The following is a 19,927-nucleotide window of genomic DNA, read 5'->3' as shown; positions in this document are numbered from 1 at the left end:
AACTGGACGCTGGTATTAATGCACTGAGAGCAGCAATGTGCACAAACACAGAACTCCCACTGCCCTGCATGGTTTATGGCCTGCAAAGTGGGGGAATACTCAGTGCATTTCTAAGCACAGGTCAAGCACAGACCTCAATGCCACAGGAACACCAGAGGCAAGATCTTCTAAGGGTTCACAAATGAGGCCTTTGGGTAAATAATGGAAAACCTTCAAGAGCATTAATTTGTATGAAAAAAAAGGCAGATGATCCCTCAAATCTTTGCAACTGTCCTTTACAAGAACTCCACAGCCTCTCCCCAGATCTTTCGTACTCGTTGCTGTTAGAGATGTTATCAAGCAGACAGGCTGACCACACATCCGAAATCCTCTACTGTTCCTGCGCTCCTCTGACGTAGCTCAGCTCTGTCATTTAAGCTGAACATTTCCTAAACAAGAAAACTACTGAAACCGAGTATGGAAAGTGTTTCCAAAGCTGCAGGGACCATCAGGCCAGTTGACAGCTCCTCATTAAGAAGAAGCAAAAAGAAACAAAAGAACAACATCTTTTCCAGGCGGTGAATGACACCAACATGAGACTGACAAGTTTTCGAATGAGGTCACCTCCGCTTCCCTTCAGAAATGAAGCTAGCAAGTACAATTAACAATAATTAAAAACTCCTTTCACAAAAGGGACACTATGCTTTTATTATCTCTGTCGAAACCTCATCAAAAAACATCACAATGGACTTGTTGATTTTTTCTTTTCCCCCCTTTAAATCAAGGCTGACAGGAAAGAGAAAGAAATTGGCAATTAAAAACAGAAGCCCAATTTTCTTAGGTGCTGCAGTGGTTTGGCTCAAAATGTATGTTCTGCTCTACTCCCACAGGAGAACAATTCACTATTTACTACCACGATACGACAAAACACAACCACAAATTCTAACTAAATTTTAAAAGCTTAATGGGAAAATATGTGATCTTGATACTCAAATTTGGAGGCTGGAACATGATTGCCTTTAACGTCCCTTCTGACTCATGCCATTCAATGATGATTTGATGAATTTATATGGAAAATGTAAGCACCAAGTTTTATCACACTCATAAGAATTTACTGGCCCCAGTCCTAATGATTTTCTTCTGCACAAAAAATGCTGATGTTTCTTTGCATCCCAATTCACCGTCACAAGTTCTGAGATGTTCACTGCAAGGATGTGAAAGTGTTCCTTCCTATTTGTTTCTCCATATGTGTGGATGAAATAGAACACAGGAAACACCCAGTAAAGATCCAAACAACACAGCAGCACCTGTAGAGCAGTATCACACCCCTCAGGATACTCAGAACCAGAATTATTTGCCTAAGAATAGCACCTATGCCTCCTGTCACGTCAGGTGCTGTACTTGGCCTGCAACTAACATTCCACAACACTGGGATACTCCCAGAAAACTCCTGTTGTACCTGCCAGCCCCATGGGCATGTCCCATGAAGTGTCTCAGAAGCATCACTCATGTGCCAGCAACTGAACCCTACCCTGTGCGCTCATAAACAGGTATGGGTGAATGTACAAAGTTATTCCGTCTTTGCACCAGCGCCAAATGCCACCCATGTAGTCCCTGTACATCCATAGCATAGTGAGAATTACAAAAAGGAATGAACGCTTTTTAATGTGACTGTGGACACGGAAGGTTCCACTGCTCTTTATCATGGTAGATATTTTGACACTGACATCTCCATGTCTGCAGGAAGACACAACTGCCAGCTTGGATCTACCAAGCAGAGCTTTAAGGTGCAGATTAGACACTGGCAAGTGGCTCTGCCTAGAAAAGAGCCCTTACATCACTTCCAGAACACAATTTGTTCTGAAAGACTTCCTGCTGTAACCGCTATCGACCCTGTGCCACGCTGTGCAATGCTACGCACCTGAATGTTGCTCACAGCGGTGGCAGTGGCTCTCAGGACCGTCCATCCTCCTCACTTGAATGCTGCTGACTCATCTGCTAGCACCAAGCCCACTGCAGAGATGGTGGCTAAGGCTGGGGAAAGGGAAATGACAGGGTTAAGCAGCAAGCACACAAGACACGGGTGATGAGAAGACCACCTGCCCACGCGCCACGTGCCTGTGGACAGGAAAGGTGCCGGCCAGCAGCCAAGAATAGCGGCAAGCAGGCAGACTGAAAGGAAACACGTGCTCTTGAGCAAGAGGTCAAGGCAGTTTGAACCCATCAGCACTTAAATACAGCCTTCCAGGGACTGAATGCTGCAAATCCCCACTGGTCTAAAGGGGGAGGTGGAAGGCTGACTGACGACCACACAGACAGAGGATGTTATGACAGGAGTAGATAATTCTGCTGCTGCTGTTTCGCATATATATATATTTACAGCTGAGCTGACTGTAAACAGGGAAGTCACGTGGCATCCGGATTGTCACGCAGTGACTTCCTTAGTGTCATGCAGGCTTAGAACAGTGCCTTCAGCGTCTGTCAGACCAGAAGGCATCTGCAAAAAATGGGAGCCTTAAAGCAACTCCTATCAACAACGCCCATCTCAGCCATCTTCCATGACTCAGGAATCTGTTTCTGGATGGCAGCATGTATTTTCCACTTTCATTCCCAGCAGTGTATGTAACAGAAATGAATCCGAATGCTGACACAAGGGAGTAGATTGATTGCAGCATTTTATTTTCTTGGACCGAGTCCCAATTTTCGTCTGATCTGGTTCTCAGATAGGAGGTTGCACATTGTCATGTACTTTGTAAAAGCAGTTGCTACGCTGATCTGACAAGATATGCAAGGCTGTGCATCTGCAGATCAGAAAGGCAGATCATCGCGCATAGCAGATACATTGAATTTTCCTCAGAATAATAAATTAGAAGACATTTACTGAAAAGAATAAGGAAATAATTCTATGGGCTTCTTCCAAACACACAGATTTAAAACACAGGTTAGATTTGCAGAACGCATTCACATTTGCACGTTTGTGTTTTAAAAAGCAATTTGTAAAGAGAATATCTGATAATGTTACTAAGCCTGGGAGGCAGCAGATCCAAGCTGTTTTCCAGTACTACTATGCACATTGGGTTCTGGAAAAAGAAAGTAACCTCAGTTACAGATTCTGAGACGGAAAAGGTTAATCTCCCGTAATTCCATATTACAGTTATCCCACTCTTTGACACAATTCTATTAACGTGACTCAAGAGAGAAGGTCTCCTTCCTATTATAAAGGGCTGTATGTCAGTCCCCTACACACATTTTAATGGGTGTACCACTTAAGATACCATTTTTGACAGAATCTCACACCTTGGGGTGTAGCCATGACGTGGTCTGTATGTGTGCTTTCAGATCAGACCCCTTAATCTTGCAGCATCTCCTGAGCCAGCAGAGGAAGATGGTTCTTAAATCTCTTATTCTGTGTTGAAGCATTTCTTCCAGTCAAGGAACTGCGTGTTTTTCTAAGCAGACAAATCATTCTCTGACAAACAGACCGGTTCTACCAGACCAAGCAAGACAGAGGAACAGCACAATCCTATTTCTGACAATAAGCTGCTCTGAACAACCCTTCAGACCACAGCTGTAACCTAAGAAACTCACATTGCTGGAGCCTCCATCCATGAACACAGCAACACATAACAGGGAGCCGTGAACCCTAATGCAGGGTGTGACGAGTCCTGCAGGTTGGAAGCACTACCAAGACATTATTATTACATATTCCTATTTTTAGTATTAGGAAAATAAGATACCCCTTGCACGTACCTACAGTCTTAAGGCAGCAAACACAACTGGAACACATGACTGACCATATGGAGAGAAAAAGAAGAAATTCAGAGCATCACAAGGGATGGGATGAGTGACTTTGTCAGTTTTTATTTCTCCCCAAAACCACCCGCCCTGCCCTTACTCCCATTTCAGCATTTTAAGCTGCTTCAGCCTGCTAAAAATACTCTTACTTCTTGTTTAAGCCGTCTGGCTATTTTCCTACAGACACTATCTCAGCATTACAGTCAATATAGCTAACAGCATTAATTACTTTCTTCTTTCTGAGACGGAGTGTTTTCCTTCACTTTCTCCCAAGCACGTCCCTTGAACAAACAGAAAAAGCCCAGCAATGAAAGTATCGAGAGATAGTATCATAAAATCTGCTCTACAACAGCAGGAAACGATTAAGACAGTGATTAAACCTTAGGTAACCTATTCCAGTTCTGTGTTTAAGATGACAGCTTCCAAGGCTCAGAAAACTCTGTGGGGCAGAACTAAAGTCAAGTAAGCTCAGCCAAAGGGATGTAGCAACGCACCTTTCAACCATGTTGCTCTGAACATTCTCCGCAGTGCCTAAAATACGCTGCTTCATCGTACAATCCCAAACCTTTAGGAAACTGTAAACCTCCTTCCCTGTAGCAGCTTCCCATAACCGCCCCTTCAGGTAATAAAGGATCAGAATGATCAGAACGGCGGCGTTTATGAAAGCTTTCTTTCTGCAGCTCTTTCCTCGGTCTAAAAATGAAAGGAGCGGCTACGCTAAAAGAAAAACAACATAATGAAAAGGAAGCACACACCCATATGGAAAAAAAAAAATGGCAACAGGCGAAGCATGCTTATTGCAAATGCTTTGTAACCTTGCCACCGCCAAAAAAACAAACAACTAATTAAACAGAAAAGAAACTTCAAGGTTTTCTTTCCTACTTACTCTCAGGATCTTACGACAACCCGCGTTTCCACAGAGGACACTTGCTGCTCTTATGGCTGTTGTGGTTAGTTTTAATATCAAGTGTAACAGCAAGCAAGCTTCTAGCTATTGCTGCAACTGTCAGTACTTTACCAGCCTCTAAGCAGTCCCTCTGATGGCAATAAGATGGGGATTTTCACCCCAGCAATTCAATTCCTGCAGTTCCTAAAACACAAAGCACACGTAAACACTACTGGGATTTGTGCTTATGTAAGTAATGCAAATGTGGGGCTTTGACAGATCTACAACCCAGCAGGCTTGCATTAAACATACCCACACATTCCTCTGCATCTTACTTCACACAGTTACTACGGCATTTGAACATGGGCAAGAGATTTGAGTTCTTGTACCAGCACAGCATCTGCCTTAGTACAGCAAAGTATTTCTGGATTTGTCTCAGATGAAAAAGATTAAACAGACTAGAGCAGAAGCTTGCGTGACTGTACTTACAGCTTCGGAGGGGATTTAGATTGCAACAGGTGATGCTCAAGATGAGAAAAATGACTATGGCAGAGCAACCCTGTTTGGTACAGCAAGCTGGGTGGTGTGCTAGGCCTTCATCCTGCAGTTAGAGCCCATGGAGAGCAGTGCAATCTTCTTCAAGAAGTAGGTACAGCAAGGTGAAACTCTCAGCTTGCCTGGTTACTTGATGCAAAGACCTGCAGGGCCTGGTCTCCAGTAGGGTATTTCAATCCCACACAGTGTGTTAGTTATTCCTTAGCAAACACACACCTTTTTGGCAGCTAAGATAAAGCCTGTAACTTTCTGCAAGAGTCATTCAATCCTATTTGGGCTTCAAAAGGACTTGCTTTATTACAACAAATATTGAAAACATACCATACACAAGCAAGTGTACCTTAACGGAATAGTACAGCAATTACCTTCAACAATAGCCCAACTGTATCTGACTTGAAAAGGTCACAGCTAGGGTTTAAACTCTGCCATGGTAAATTAAAACCTATTACTGATTAGACATAGTGAACTAATATACCAGATGCAGGAGAAAAAAATATCTAATTAAAGTTGTCAGTCATGGTTTGCTAACTATTTAAAAATACTTTACGTTACATTCATTCAAATGAAATGAATGCTAAAGCATATGCTGAGTTCACCTAGCTTCTCTGTCATTTAATTAAGAGTCAAAACCACCATCAAGTAATGGTCGTCTCACATATTCCTGCACGAACATCAACAAAATACAACCACCTGAGTAAGGCAAGAACAACTCTTCACCAGACGCACTAAGATTGAGGCAGTGGAGCTGGATGCAATGTTGGAAAGCAAGAGAAGTCTTGGAGATCTCTTCTCTACCCAAGCACGTCATGATGCCTCCAAGCCTTGGGTGATGTTGGTTTTGCCATTCCTTCAGGTATTGTTAGTCGGCCCGTGAAATGGCTTCAACCTTTTTGCCACATACCGACCCATCAACTCACCCACTCCTACCTCTTCTCTCACTTGCCAGTCTAATTACCCGCCCACTCGCATTTTCTCTTACTCAATCACACTAAGCCACCCAGTTACACGTTTCTCATTCATTTCCCCATTTGCTTACACAATCCAATCCCCAAATACCTTCAAGCCACTCTCTAATAGTAATTTAATCTCTTATAACATTCCTGTCCTCACCTCTAGCTTCAATATCCCTAGCTTGTATGGAGATTCTTAGGTGGTTTTATGGAAAGCAAACAAAAAACTCGAGTTCTCTGGAGTCCTGCAACGTAATCCTCTCATCATTTGGAGCACTCTGAAATGAAAAACAGTTACAGTGCTTTAGAAAATGGAGGTTTGGGATAAGGCACTGGGGTATGACCAGAGGAACTCTGGTCTGAGTCAGGACAGCATGGGCCATGGGCCAGCTCACACCAACTGGCCTCTCTCCCACAGGGTATAATGGCAAGAACAATGCCCATTTGTCCTCCTTATGGTCAGGGAGTGTTTATTTTAGGGGGTGTTGATCAAGCTCTTTGTGGTTAAGATGTTGGAAATGCTGAAGCCAACCCTGCTTGGGCACCCAAGGCTTCTCACAGCAAAAGACCAAGCACTGAGAAACAAACAACAAACAAGCAACCTCCAGATCCCACCAAAACGAATGGAACTCTGCAAAGAAACAATAGTTAGAAAGTGGTTTCGAGAAGAATAGGGGATAATGGAAAGCGAGGGGGGAAAATAAACATGCAGACAACTACAATACAACTTCCAGTATTTCTGTCACTAAGTGCTGTTTTATTCTTTCCCCCTGTGATGCGTTGCTACACAGATGTACCTACATAAGCTCACGTCCTCAGTGCCACAACAGAGTTAAGAATCGCTTTATTGACACTGGCCTAACACCTCTACACAAAACCATTCTGACGTGCCATTTTGAACTGAAGGGGCAGCATTTGGGCAAGCGATGCTTTAATATTCACAAGCACATTGTTCTGTTCTGCTCAGAGTTACAGGCTGTTAGCATCACAGAGTGAAGAATGATTGAAAGATGAGAGCACGGACTTGAAATAACGCGATATAAAACAAAGAAATTGAAAACTTTAGGCCAAATATCAGGCAAAGAAAAAAAAAAAACGTGCCATCAAGTTTTGTGTAAAAGAGTCCCAGAGTTTGAAGGCCAAGTTCTTGGAGTTTCTCTAGCTGTAAACCACAGAAGAAAAAATGTAGCAGAAAACATGTCCTGGCAAGAGGGCGGTCTGCATGATCTAATGCACTTTCCATCTCTTAACATCTATGACTCTGTAGTTCCGCAGGAATGCTTAGCAGACGGCTGGCCAACCTCAGTACCAGCTCAATTGTCTGATAATAATCTGATAATCAAAGTCTTCAGTTGAAAGGATGCCCTCCTATCTGCATACTGCTGTTATACCACACCATGTTCATTCAGCGCTGAGAGTTACATTGCCATCAGAGATCCTGATGCGAATGGCGGTAATTAGAGTTGTGTATAGCTCTCCTAAATAGGCAAAACAGAATTTAGTAATTGAAGAGACAATCGTCATCTTCCTTGCAAAATGTTCAGGGTCAACTTTTGACAGCAGATTTGATGGTAACGAGTTCAACTTTGTTAACATTTATGCATGCAAATAACTTTACTCATACATGTAACGAAGCATTAGCACTACTGGATCTATTCTAAAGGGCATTTCCCATTACATGCCCTTGACTTTTGTGCTCAGAAAATACTCCCTTGCAGTAAAATACCAGATTGCTTCTCAGATCACGTGTTTTGCTGTTTTGAAGTTACATGGTGAACATTCACATAGAAAGCTCAGAAACACAAACAGCACGAGCACATCTTTCATTCTAAATGTGTAAGAAAACTGGATCGTAACAATAAAAAAATGAAGAATAAAGACTACTAGAAAAATACAGGAGAAACAAAGAAACACCAAAGCAATGAATAGAGACATGCTCAGTTAAATCAGGTTGCCCAGGGCCTGATCCAGCCTTGCCTTCTAAGTGTCTGTGGATGGGGCATGGACCACATCTCTATGCAACCTGTTCCTGTGCCTCACCACACTCACTGTAAAAGATTTCTTCTTATATCCAACCTGAATCTTCACTCTTTGACCTTGAAGCCATCCCTCCTTATTCTATCACAACAGACCGTGCTGAAGAGCCTGTCCCCTTCTTTCCTACAGCTCCCCTTTACATGCTGACAAGATGCTATCAAGGCAACCTCGCAGCCCTTCTCCAGGCTGCACAGCCCCAGCTCTCTCAGCCTTTCCTTGTGGGAGAGGAGTTTGAGGCCTATTCCTTCTGCAGAAGCTGGGCATTATTCCTTCCGCAAATCCCACTTCCTACAGAGTAAACTTGAGGCAAAGCTCGGGCTGAGGCCGCCCTCTGTGCTCCCACTGGAGCAGTGCCAGCATAGGGAGGAATTCCGAATTCACAGAGCCATAAAGAGAAAGCACTGCAGGGCAAATATCACTCCATGAGACAGAGACTCCCAGGAGAAGGGGCAGAGCTCCACGCCGTGATCCCTTCTCCAGGAACTGCTCGTGCTTAATGCACTGAAGATTAGATAAAAAGTACACACAGCTCCTTTTTACATTAAAGCTTGAAAAGATAGAACCTATGAGCTATGTAAATACACTGAAGAGCCAAGCGAGAGCTCTGCCCTAACAGGAGAACAGCACATACCTACCTGTATTCTTGGAAATATTTTAAGTTTTGGTGGATAAAAGTAAATCAAAGAGCAAAGCTGAGATCTTTGCAGTTATGACTCACTGCTGCCAACCTCATGTTTTGGCAATACAACTGTATATACAGGAGCCTGTAGTAACAGGTCATATGAGGAGTTTCAGTAGCCGCTTAGGTCCTTAAAGAGAAATCTGAGGTGCCCAGATTTTTGATCAGAAGGGCAAAAAAGCAATTTGAGCAGCACTGCCAATCAACAGGCCAGGTTACCAGCAGATGTATAAGAGAGGCCAACAAGCAAGCAGAGCAATGATTATTGCCACAGGTCTGTTCTGAAACTGCATGGATGCAAATGGCTCCTATTCATGTCTTGTGCTGCTGGTATGCATATATTTTTATCTGGCTTGATGGATTGTTTTTGTTTTAAATGTTGGACTGTGATTCCAGCAGAACAATACGAGAGGAAGCGTTCTTCTCTTCCAGGTTCAATTCTGAGCTCACCATCCTGGAGGCAAACTTCAGCCACGAATTCTGCCTTTGGATCACTACAGGCCATGAAGAACTTAGGAAATCACAATACAGACAGAAAAGCAAAGCCAACCGTGTCTCTATACCTTGCCTGCAAGCTTTCAGGTGGGAATCCCTCAGAAGTCAGTGCAAACGAATGCTATAAAGAGACTGAATGCACCTAAAACATCAAGCACTGGGGAGCTTTAGTGAAAATACTACAGAAAAATAACCCATACTACACACCTGTGTATCCAATTTCAGCTTGTTTCTGTTTCCTTACATGCAATTTATGGCTTGTGTTTAAGAAAGACATGGCTTAAGATAAAGGATTTTTTGCAGCATCAAGTCTTCCACTTACTAATGTAATAAAGGAGTTTTCTGCTTCAGAGAAAGCGCTGTTAAACCAATCTCTGCGTGATGCATTTTTTCAGTCAATATAATCACAGAAAGCATGAGGGGGGGTGGGGAGAAACAAAGCAATCTCTGCACCATTTATTTTAGATCCTCTATTTAGTGACATTTTAACTGGAAGAAAACAGAAATCCTGCAAACATGGGTGCAGAAACAATCAAAACAAATTCAGCAGCATCCACAATACAAGACTGTATTTTCCACTCATTTTAGGTGAGCAGACAGTACTAAGGGCCTGCTCCCCATAAGCAGAGGGTTTCAGAGAGCAGCAGTCCCTCCTGCTCTACAGGTGGGTACACAACAGCTACCTGAGAATCTAAAACTGCTTCTCCTTAAATGGGTCCTGCCTGCAATTTCTTAGTAAACGAAACCGCTCCCACGTGAAGCTGAGGATATTTGATCTGCTGCTTCAATTTACGTTTAACAATTAACAGTTTAGGGGCTATAAACATCCACAACTTCCTTTCTCTCTATCTGAAGTGATAAGAAAACAGGGATTTCTTTTTCTTTTTACACACAGTCCCTCCTGAGAACACGCTGATAAGCTTATTGCTGAACAAATGGTCTCTAGAAGATACGCATTAATTCACAAAAATACTTGGCAGAAACCGACCCTTCAAATATTTAATTCACGTAACATTCCCTGTTGTTTTAATTCAAGTCGAATGTTTTCCTCCGCCCTTTCCCTTTCGTGGGCTCTTCACACCCACATAACAACCAAGTGACTCTTCCCTGACCCTGCCTCCCACTCCGTTCGGTACAACTGCTCACTAGAAACTCGCCGTGCACGTAAGCTCCTCTCCTGCGGTCCAAAGGAAGCACTTAAGGAAAGGAAATCCAGCACAATGCTAAACCTTCCCTTCTGGTTTTTGTTTTTATTTAACCGCTGGGTTTATTCCCAGCTCCGCAGGGATGTTGCCACTGCAAAACATAAAAGGGGGGGGGGGGGGGGGGAGAATATTTGCTGAGCGTTGTATTACAACTCACAACTTGATGGGTTGGGAAGAGCAAGACGTCCTCATGTCACCCACCCAGGACAGGAAAGCCATCACTCTGCATTCCTGACGCTGGGATGTGAGCACGCAGCGCCAACACTTAACTGTGACTGCTGTCTGGAGGAGACGCGGCACCCAGCGTGATTAATTAAATAAGCACTCATCTGCTTTCCCTATCTTCTTATCATCTATGCATGCAGAAGGATTTTCTGGAAAGCAAAAGAGCTACGGTATCACATACCAGAAAAACAGCTTCCTCTTTGGAAGGCAAGCACTGTGATAATGCTGATGAAGAGCTGAAGGTAAGTTAAACATCACTACCCTCACTTTACTGACTGGGTAACTAAGGAATAAATAACGACCTGCTCCGTTAGACCCCTCCTCCAAACAAAACACCCTCAAAGCAGTGGTAGAGTCACAGGCAGATCCAGGGAGCACAACTTCCAGCCTCAGTTCCAACAGCCAACGTGATTCCCTCCAGCCAAGAGAACATTCGTCATTTTTTATTTAGGTTTTTTAGTGTTTTTTTTGTTGAAAAAAACCACTAATTGATAGCCTGTTCACAGAAGATTTACAAAGCCACTTAAAAATATCATTATTTCTATTCTAGGAAAACGTTTCAGGAAAAGTACCATTGGATTTACTGCATGGTAACGCACATCTGATTTTCATATGAAATACAAAATAAACCAAAGCTTTGTTCTTGCAGCAAAGAAAGCAGGAAAGCAGCGGAGCAGCAGAGGCTCAGGGATGCTACGATCCCAAAGCTGGGGCAGGGAGAGCTGGCCCATCTCTCTGCTCTGCACCAACACAGCACATCTTTGTAAGCAGAAGCTGGAAGGGAAAAGCAATTTCAGACTGTTTTTTGTCAACCCGATTGCCTGAGCTTGCCCCCTTATTTACAGATTCCTGCACTCCAGCAGATATAGCTAGCGTTTTCTGAGAGAAAAAACAACCAACAACATACCTTGCCATGCTCACAGAGCTGGGAGGAAATTTCTTTCCATTACATTTAATAAGATACCATCTGAGCACCGAAAATGAGAGGTATATATAAACTTACCACTGCCATTATCAGGAAAAGCATCAGAAATCAAGCTTAGGTGTTGCTGAGCAGTCAGCACCTCATCTCCTGCCTGGCACAAAATCCACGCAGCAAGCAGCAGGTACCAGAAGCACCTCTCCTGTGCTAGTCCTACCCGTACGCTCACAGATGTCTTCTGAATCTGCCACCAACAAAAGAAACCACAATAAGACCGTTTCCCTGATTCTTCATAACTGAGTCAGTAGGTCAACAATTCCTTCGGTTTAGGAGCCAAACCATTTCCCTTAAACACCCCCTCTTTCTTCTTTTTTTCCCCTGATGGAGAAGCCAACTGTCTGCTGCCAGTGGCAGCTCAGCTGCTCACAGAACAGAACCAAACTGCTCCAACAAACCAGCTTGCCCTGGCGCAGACGTTCATCCTGACACAGCTCCATTTTGTCTCTCACGTCTGGGAGAAGCCACGAGCAATTACTTACGTGTTTCAAACCGAGCCACAGGCAGGGAAGTGCTCCGTGTGCACCTTGCGTGCTGCCGCCATCTCCTGCAGCCCACATCCTCGCTGCCCATGGCAGCACGCGGTGGCACGAGGAAGGGAGCATCACTGAATGCACCAGACCTGCTCCATCCTTCTCCACACCAACACAGAATATCCTGCCCGTGCCTCCGGTGCGCTCAGCTCGAACAAAGAGAAAGCTCGGAAGCCGCTTTCCTTCTTCCTGATCCATGACTCAAATGTCTGGTTGAAATTGGTTTCGTAATAACCCTTTAGTACCACCTACTCACATCACCAAGTGCTTCTTTCAGCAAACGAGCAGGAAATCACCAACGAGTGCCAATGGAGCTACTATTCCAAGAACTCGCTCTTTCGGTTATTCCTCCATCATTTGGAAACCAAGACACTTTTACTTTCCCTATCGCGCCGGGTTGTCTTTTTTTGTTATAGAAGAGCCTTTAACTGCGATCCCATAAAATACTTGGTTGATAAATCACCAGCTGAAAACTCGCCCACTGTAAAGAAAAGAATTTCACAACGTTCATTCCAGAAAAATACAGTAAACTCCTTCCTGGAAATAATTCACCGGATGAAAAAAAAAAAATCAAAAAGGGTAGAATTAATGTTTGGAGACCGTTTGCATCCTGCACAGCAGACAAAGACGGTGCAGTGAGCCACGTGCCTCTGTGACCGTCACCAGCAGACCCCTGAATCACCCAACCACACGATGAGTCGCTGTGAATGGTTTCCTCTCCCTCTGCACTCCCCCGGCGGGCTCGGCGCTGCTGGAGGATCCTGAGCCTAATCCTGACTTTGATGGGGATTCCAAAACTCATCTCCTAAGGCTGCAGCCACCAGCGGACGCCGCAGACATCTGCTCCTCCTGCCTTTTGAGTCACCTGTCAGCAGTACAAAAGGAAATTGCTCAGCGGTGAGCACGTGGAAGCCCAGTGCTAAAGTGCAGAAATAGAAAATACCGGAGTGCTCACATCACCCTCGGGGAAAAGTACTCTGTTCTGTAGCACTGATATTCAAAGAAGTGAAACTCAGTAATAATGAGTAGATGCCAGCAAGCCTTACAGCTCAGCCTGCAATGCCAGCGTCGTTGAGGCAGCGATGGAAAGGGGGACAAAATAAAAGAAGACATTTTACAAACACTGGACCTCCACTGTGCGTGACAAGAAAAACAATTAAAACAACTGAGAGAACTAATCTGTGGCTGCTTGGGAAGTTAACTCTTCGAAGGAAATGATTAAGTAAGAGAACAAAAGCCAAGTGTTATGTTTATCAAACAAGGAAACCTCACAAATGAGCACGCCTGCTCGTGGCAGCAGGGCCAGAGCGGGGACAGACCGCACAAGAGCAGCTCCCACCACCACGCTGCCATCCCTGAGGTTAGTAAGCAGCTCCTGTTTCAAAGATATAGGCTTCTTAAGAAACATAAAGCATTATGCCAGAATAAAATGCTACAGGAAAGCATCCACAATGTCCTGCGCCTTTATGAAATTCCCTTTATATGATTCCTGCTAATTCACTACGATTTCAGCAAGGAATCCTGGTTAACCAGGATGGTATTCATGAATCCAGGCCAGAAACGCTCACACTTTTGTGCTGTTCCATCACAAATAGGCTGCTCATGAATTCAGCCATCCAGAACAAGACTCCAACTTTGCAAAAGCGAAGAAAACCCACAACATCAAACAGGCGAGAAAAAAAAAAAGGCAATTAGAACACATCATGCTTTGCATCTTCAGGAATTCTGACAAAAATGAATTCATTCTAAAGATGTAATTGTCTAACCTGCTTCTGCATGCTGAAGGAGCCAGACCTGGTGCCTCTACAGGGAGGGAAAAAGGCACTTCTTGTTTCTGTTTCATATTTGAGTTCTTCCCTGCATGGGAGATGGTCTAATTATTCAACGCGTCAGTATATTGCTTCACCCTTTCTTGCACATCTACTGACATTAACATATTTTAACTATTCAACTCATTAGGAAGGAGGGGAGGCACCGAATGACAAATCACCCTTATAAATCCACCACAAAAGCACGAGCCTTCCCGTGTTTTGTCCCGCACCTAGCCCAAACTCTATGGGAGCACACGACAAATGATGCTGAATGCAAGCTGGCAACAAAGATTAGGAAACAGCCCCTGTGCTGCTGGTCAGATGTACAAATACCTGTTCAAAATACGAGCCCCATCCATGAGCTCTGCCCAAGTTAAGCCAAATCCTGCATGGATGGGAAGCACAGAACTCCCAGAGCCCATCTTCCCATTGTATTCCCATTGTTCCCAAGCTCGGTGCTCAGCAGGGACTAACAGGGAGAGGGGGCTGTCACACCTCGCCTTCAATTGGGTACAGGCAATGAAAGCAAAGGGTCAAACCACACAAGGCTGCTGCCAAACAGACTCGAAACGGATCCGAAACAACGCAGAAATCCAAATATAACATGCACGGCACCTGGATTTGCACATGTGGGATGCTGAAGGATTCCAAATCCCTTTATCAAATGTCCTTCTTACAGCAAAAGCAGACAGCCATTGGATACTCAGCTCCTTCTGCATGCAGTCATTACAGAGATGATGTTCTTGTTGTTTAGCTCTTGCCTCTGTCGACCACAACACCTGCTTGCAACAGTCTCCATGGCATATACTAGATCCTAGATGATAGGGAAGGTTTCTTCAGAAAGCTTCTTGTCTAATAGCAGTGTCTATATATAAACGTGTTTATGGCTATTTCTTAGAGCCCACTCTGAGTCGGCTCCTTTACTGCAATTGAACAGGATGGACTGCTTCCCAGCTAACGCTTATGTAAGGCCTTCAAGGAAGTAGAAACTTAATTCGTATAAAATTAAGCCAGCATAGCAGTAGGTGCAAAGAAATTACATTGCTCCATGTTAAATGTTATTAATAAAAGACCTGCACTGCAGTCAAATGCCACATCCCATTTGTACAGTCAAATAAATCCTGCCATAAAACCGAACTGTTCTCAGCCCAAGGAATGGTGACAGGTAAGGAGCATCTGCTTTATTGATTTAAGACCACGCTTCTTAATAAAAATAAATGTGCAGTGGCAGTAAGGGTATATCTTTATGATCTTGCTCAGCCCAAGAATGCACATTCCTCAATCATGGCCCCAGCTGCCCCCATCATACTCAGGAGCTCACTGCTCTCTTCCTTCACAAAGAAGCAGCAAGACTACATGCTTGCAGGGTGAGTTAGCCTGCAAACAAGAATGGAAGCTTGCAAGTGATGTTTTATAGCGGTATTACTGAAACACAGAGAACATGAAAAAGGTCTGCTTCAGGAAAACATCTCTGCTGCATGTAGGCGGGGGGGAAAGCACTGCTCCCTGGAGCGGATGCAGTTGGTGTACACAGTGACACAGCCAACAAGGCCAAGGTACCCACTCCACTATCAATAAATCAGTCAGTCTCACGTGATGAAAACAGGCGCTTTCCACAGCACTTCCTGGGGTTTCTCTCCTTAGCTACATCCTGCTTTGTACCCCCATGCTGCAGCAGCGCAAGGACTAAACCAGATGCAAACTGAACTTCATCTTGTTTAAGGGCCTGTTCCTATGGGTTCCTGAGGCGTGCAGGCTGTGAAGTTTAGGCCAGAAACCCTGATGGCACTATGAGTGCACTGGGAACAGACAGACCCAAGCACTGAGGTGATGAGATGACTAAGCAGGCAGAGCCCAACCTCACCTTTCTGAATGGCGCTCAGCACAGCGCAGCACTCCAATCTTCTTTGGAAGAGATTGCCAAAGAGATGCTGCTCAACTCCAGGTTTGGTTTCTTTTAATCCTCTTCCTACATTTTATCCAAGCTATATAAGCAGACCTCAAGTTAGGACAGATGCACTTCCAGCACTTAATACTGGCACTTCACTTGGTTTTCTTCCCACTTGGCTTGCTTGGTTATTTTTTACATGTTTAACTTCTCTAATTCTTTCTACAATCATCTCCCAGATTATCTGCAGTTTGCAATTCCAGGGTTGGAAATCTTTTTGCCACATTTGGTCTCACACGCTTTCATGCAAGCACTGCGCACAAAGGAGCTGCAAGAGCTGACAGGAGAGGCTCCATTCCAATATTCCAACTACTAAAACGACAACTCGAGGGGTATGGAGAGAAAGAGAATTACTCTCCTGATTTACTCTGGTAGCTACAACAGACGGATCATATAATCCAGTGTAAACAGCAGGCAAGTTCCGTGCTTGCCGTAATAAAGGACACAATGACCTCTAGGTAAAAATCCTAGGAACAGCAAGCACACAAACTTCAACCTGCACAACCTGAATTCTATGCCAGGGCTCGAGTTGAAGGTAACAGTAAAGACAAACACTCTGGACAGATTAATTCAGACCATAATTCACTGCACGTACATACCAAACTACGGTGTAAACCTACTGCCTTTTAACACTCCTCACTGTGAGGCCTATTTTTGCTGATGAAGTAGGTTTTCAGTGTGATCTCTGAGTCTTTTGCAATTTGGCACAGCCTCCTTTAGCAGAGAGAAAGTAGTTCAGGTTCAAGCTGCAGTGCAGAATGTCCTAGCATTGATCTGCAAAGGCAAGGCTCCTCACAACAGAGCTCTGTTGGCGTTCTGTAACCATGCAATGATTCATCACATTATTGCTGCTATCTCCTGCTCCATTCTTGCTCCCCTCTCCCCCCCCACAAAGGTTTTAACCCTAAGATTTATTTGGTTTGCAAAGGCCGCTCAATGGAAAGGCAACGCCAGCATAAAGTTTTCTTGGTATGAAGGTCCTGAGCGTGCACATATTAAAACATACTACAAAATTCCCTGCACCTTCTGATTAAATAGCCCTCAAAGAGCTCAGTTCCACACACTCCAAATACTGATGGGCTGCAAGGACTCTAAGTGTTCACCTCTGTCCAAAAGAAATGAATTATTCAGCAGTAATGAGTACAAGAGAGGGGAATTTGTGGAGTGCCCTTTATTTGAAGTGCTGTGTTTATACCACCAGATGGCACATTTGAGACTCCCGGCATCTGTAAAATTACAGTAGACTCTGCATCACCATGTTTTATCCTGCTATCCCTGCACTGGATGGAAAAGTACAGGTAAAATGATACCACAGCAGCTGAAGCAAGATACGTGGGTAACTAGATGTAAAAAAGGTGCACGTGAGAGGGCAATGCACATCAGCAAGCTGAGAGCAGCACTTCAGGAGCCCTGAGCTCCAGCACTGTGACAGAGAGCTTTCAGGGCACAACCTAACAGTAGGAGAAGCTTTACCCACAACACAGCATCACATTTTTTCATTACAGAACCCAGCTTCTTCAAAACACCAAGCACTCAGCATCCCATGGCGGTGGACTCGAGCACTCCACGTCAGATAAGCAAACACAGAGCAGCCCACGACCCGCTGAGTCAACTTCATGGGCAAGTCATCTCCTGTGCTGGATACGCTTTGGTGTATGCCCAGCTGTGCCCTGGTACCAGCCTTGACATGGATGCCAACATTTGGCAGCATCAGTTCCTTTAGGCTTCTTGCTTGTTCTTGCTGCCAGTTTCTTAATTTCACTCAACCCACTTTAGAAGTGCATGAGCACAAGCATGTATCTGCCACAACCAACATTCCCTCAAAAAGAACAAGTTAATTCAGCACCATTGTAACGATCGTGGGCACACAGAGACTCTACTTGTCACGGCATTGCACCCCACGTGCCCCATGCAATTTCAATAAAAAGAGGATTAAAAATTCACTATTATTGCTTCAGCACCTGACTCAGTCCTTGGAACTGGCAATAATGTCAAGGTGGAAAAAAAAATAATAAAGAATGTCAATTTAAATTTGAGCAGGAAAGAAAGTTTGCTGATAAACCCTAAGGGCAACAGCAAAGACTTCTTGTCCAGATGAAAGAAGCAGCATCGCCTCATCCCTTCCAACGAAGGACAGCTCACCCTTAGCGCTGTGGCAAAATAAAAACCCCAACACTTTGTCTTCACTCTCTATGTAGGACTAAGCTCTGGGAATATGGGTGCAGGACACATTAATGCTTGGAAGCCAGGAGTTTTGGGAGACTAAAGTAAAATGAACTCCATTTTCAAAGCCACTGAAAGCAATGGCTGCCCCAAAATGCAGGTTTCAACTGAACGGCACCAAACCTCTTCCCAGTAGGCGCCCACCATGTTTTGACGGCTTTTAAATGAGAACAGCAAGTGCTTTGATAGGTGGGCTCATTTCTCAGCATAATTACCAACCCCAACGCAAAACTTGGCAGTGGATAAAATGGCAGGTATTAATAAATTAAAACTGCAATCCTTGAAAAATCTGCTTCACATTTTGCCTAAGCCAATGAGACAACCCAATTCACTGTGTTGTAAAGAGGAAGAGAGAAGCAGACCTGAAAACTGGGATTAATCTCACTCTGTGTCCAGGTTGGCCACAAGGACCTCCCTTATGGTCAGAGGGAAAAAAAAACCTAACACTTCCAAAACATGATTCATCTGCCCTACTCCACACAGCTACCTTGGGATGCTTTCCCTTATTAAAAGGAAGCTGGGAACTCCACAGCCCTGTCACATGAGTAATGAAGGAATCAATTTTCAAGTTCTGTTTTAAGCTACTGTAAAAGCTATCTTGGAAAACGAGAGCTTTTTGATAATGACTTACTGTGCAGATTTTCCTCTATCTCCTCCTAAGTGGAAAAATACAAGCGTGGTCTCTTACAGTTTGCATTTAACAACCATCCTGCTCCAATTTGCAAATGAAGCTCTGCAATAGGGGCCTTGTGTATGAGAATTAAGTGAAGAACTCAGGCCAACATGCAAAGGAAGCGATCGATCTATTTTCACTCTTTATCAAATTAATTGGGAAGTAAACACAGTCAGACAGAGAGCAGAAAGTAGATTTCATCATGCAGTATCCTTCTACGTAAATAAAAGGATGTTTGCTTATAAGGAAGGAAGAATAATCTCATGGCTAAGGGCATGATGGTCAAAGTGCACTACCAGCTCTGGACTACATTTCCTGCTTACCTCAGTACCACCCAGACTGTGAGTGCTACCGCAGACTTTGATTTCTGGAGACGAGATGGCCGTGAAAGGAGCAAGATGAAATGGGCACTGCTGAGCTCTTTCCGCATAGAAAGGCTGACTGCAGGGAGGAAGGACCCCAAGGACACTAAGGAGGATGTGACTATTACAGCACAGAGTTTAGGCTCATGACATTGCCCTTGTTCCTGCAGCGCTGCTTCGCTTGAAATAACTTCTCTGGAAACTCCCCCACCGTGCAGCCTTGCTCTCAGCATATGAAGGGTTAGCAACAAGAGTCTCCTTAAGAGCCTACCTCTTCCCAGTTGACAACCACATGTACACAAATAGCCTTCTGAAGAAATCAGGAGGGATCATTTCTGCGGAATTAATGTGAACACTTCACATGCGAGTGCCAGAAGTGCATCCCGAGGGCAGTGTTTGCACTGTGGTATGGGCTACAGTCAGCTGAAATCTGCCTGTACCTCTGCTGAGAGCACTTCACACCTCCTGATCCCTTGCTGTTTAGGGTCCAGGCCCCACCTGGACCCTCACCTTGCAGAGGCAACCCTGTATAACAGCATTGTTCCCTATGAGAATACCAACCTTAGAGGCATCACAAAGAACTTTCAATGAA

At 44.3% G+C, this 19,927-nt stretch overlaps 1 protein-coding gene and 1 long non-coding RNA gene across 26 annotated transcripts in view; one reads left to right on the top strand and one right to left on the bottom strand.

Annotated features, from left to right (window-relative positions):
- Positions 1 to 19,927, bottom strand: part of LOC116654444 (uncharacterized) — a 108,996-nt gene that overhangs the window by 20,525 nt on the left and 68,544 nt on the right. For 13 of the 25 annotated variants that reach the window (XR_014946026.1, XR_014946070.1, XR_014946002.1 and 10 more), the window contains one exon: positions 1,901 to 2,013. The exons of 4 other annotated variants lie outside the window; for them this stretch is intronic. Coding sequence is in view for 7 of the 21 variants with exons in the window: in XM_085546918.1 (XP_085403044.1) it covers positions 1,952 to 2,013; positions 11,810 to 11,972; positions 12,268 to 12,516 (474 nt within the window). In the remaining 14 variants the exon portion in view is untranslated. 8 more of the 25 variants (XM_085546918.1, XM_085546868.1, XM_085546829.1 and 5 more) reach the window with 5 other exon arrangements.
- LOC146762250 (uncharacterized) lies at positions 8,616 to 13,946 on the top strand. Its single transcript, XR_014946158.1, has 2 exons — positions 8,616 to 11,048; positions 11,357 to 13,946. It is a non-coding gene; the product is annotated as an uncharacterized LOC146762250 (long non-coding RNA).

Source organism: Coturnix japonica, chromosome 1, assembly GCF_054131305.1.
Source record: "Coturnix japonica strain WE chromosome 1, WE-NBRP24, whole genome shotgun sequence".
NCBI classification, from domain to species: domain Eukaryota; kingdom Metazoa; phylum Chordata; class Aves; order Galliformes; family Phasianidae; genus Coturnix; species Coturnix japonica.
Note: the sequence above shows the minus strand (reverse complement) of the source record. Positions and strands in the feature narration are given on the sequence as shown.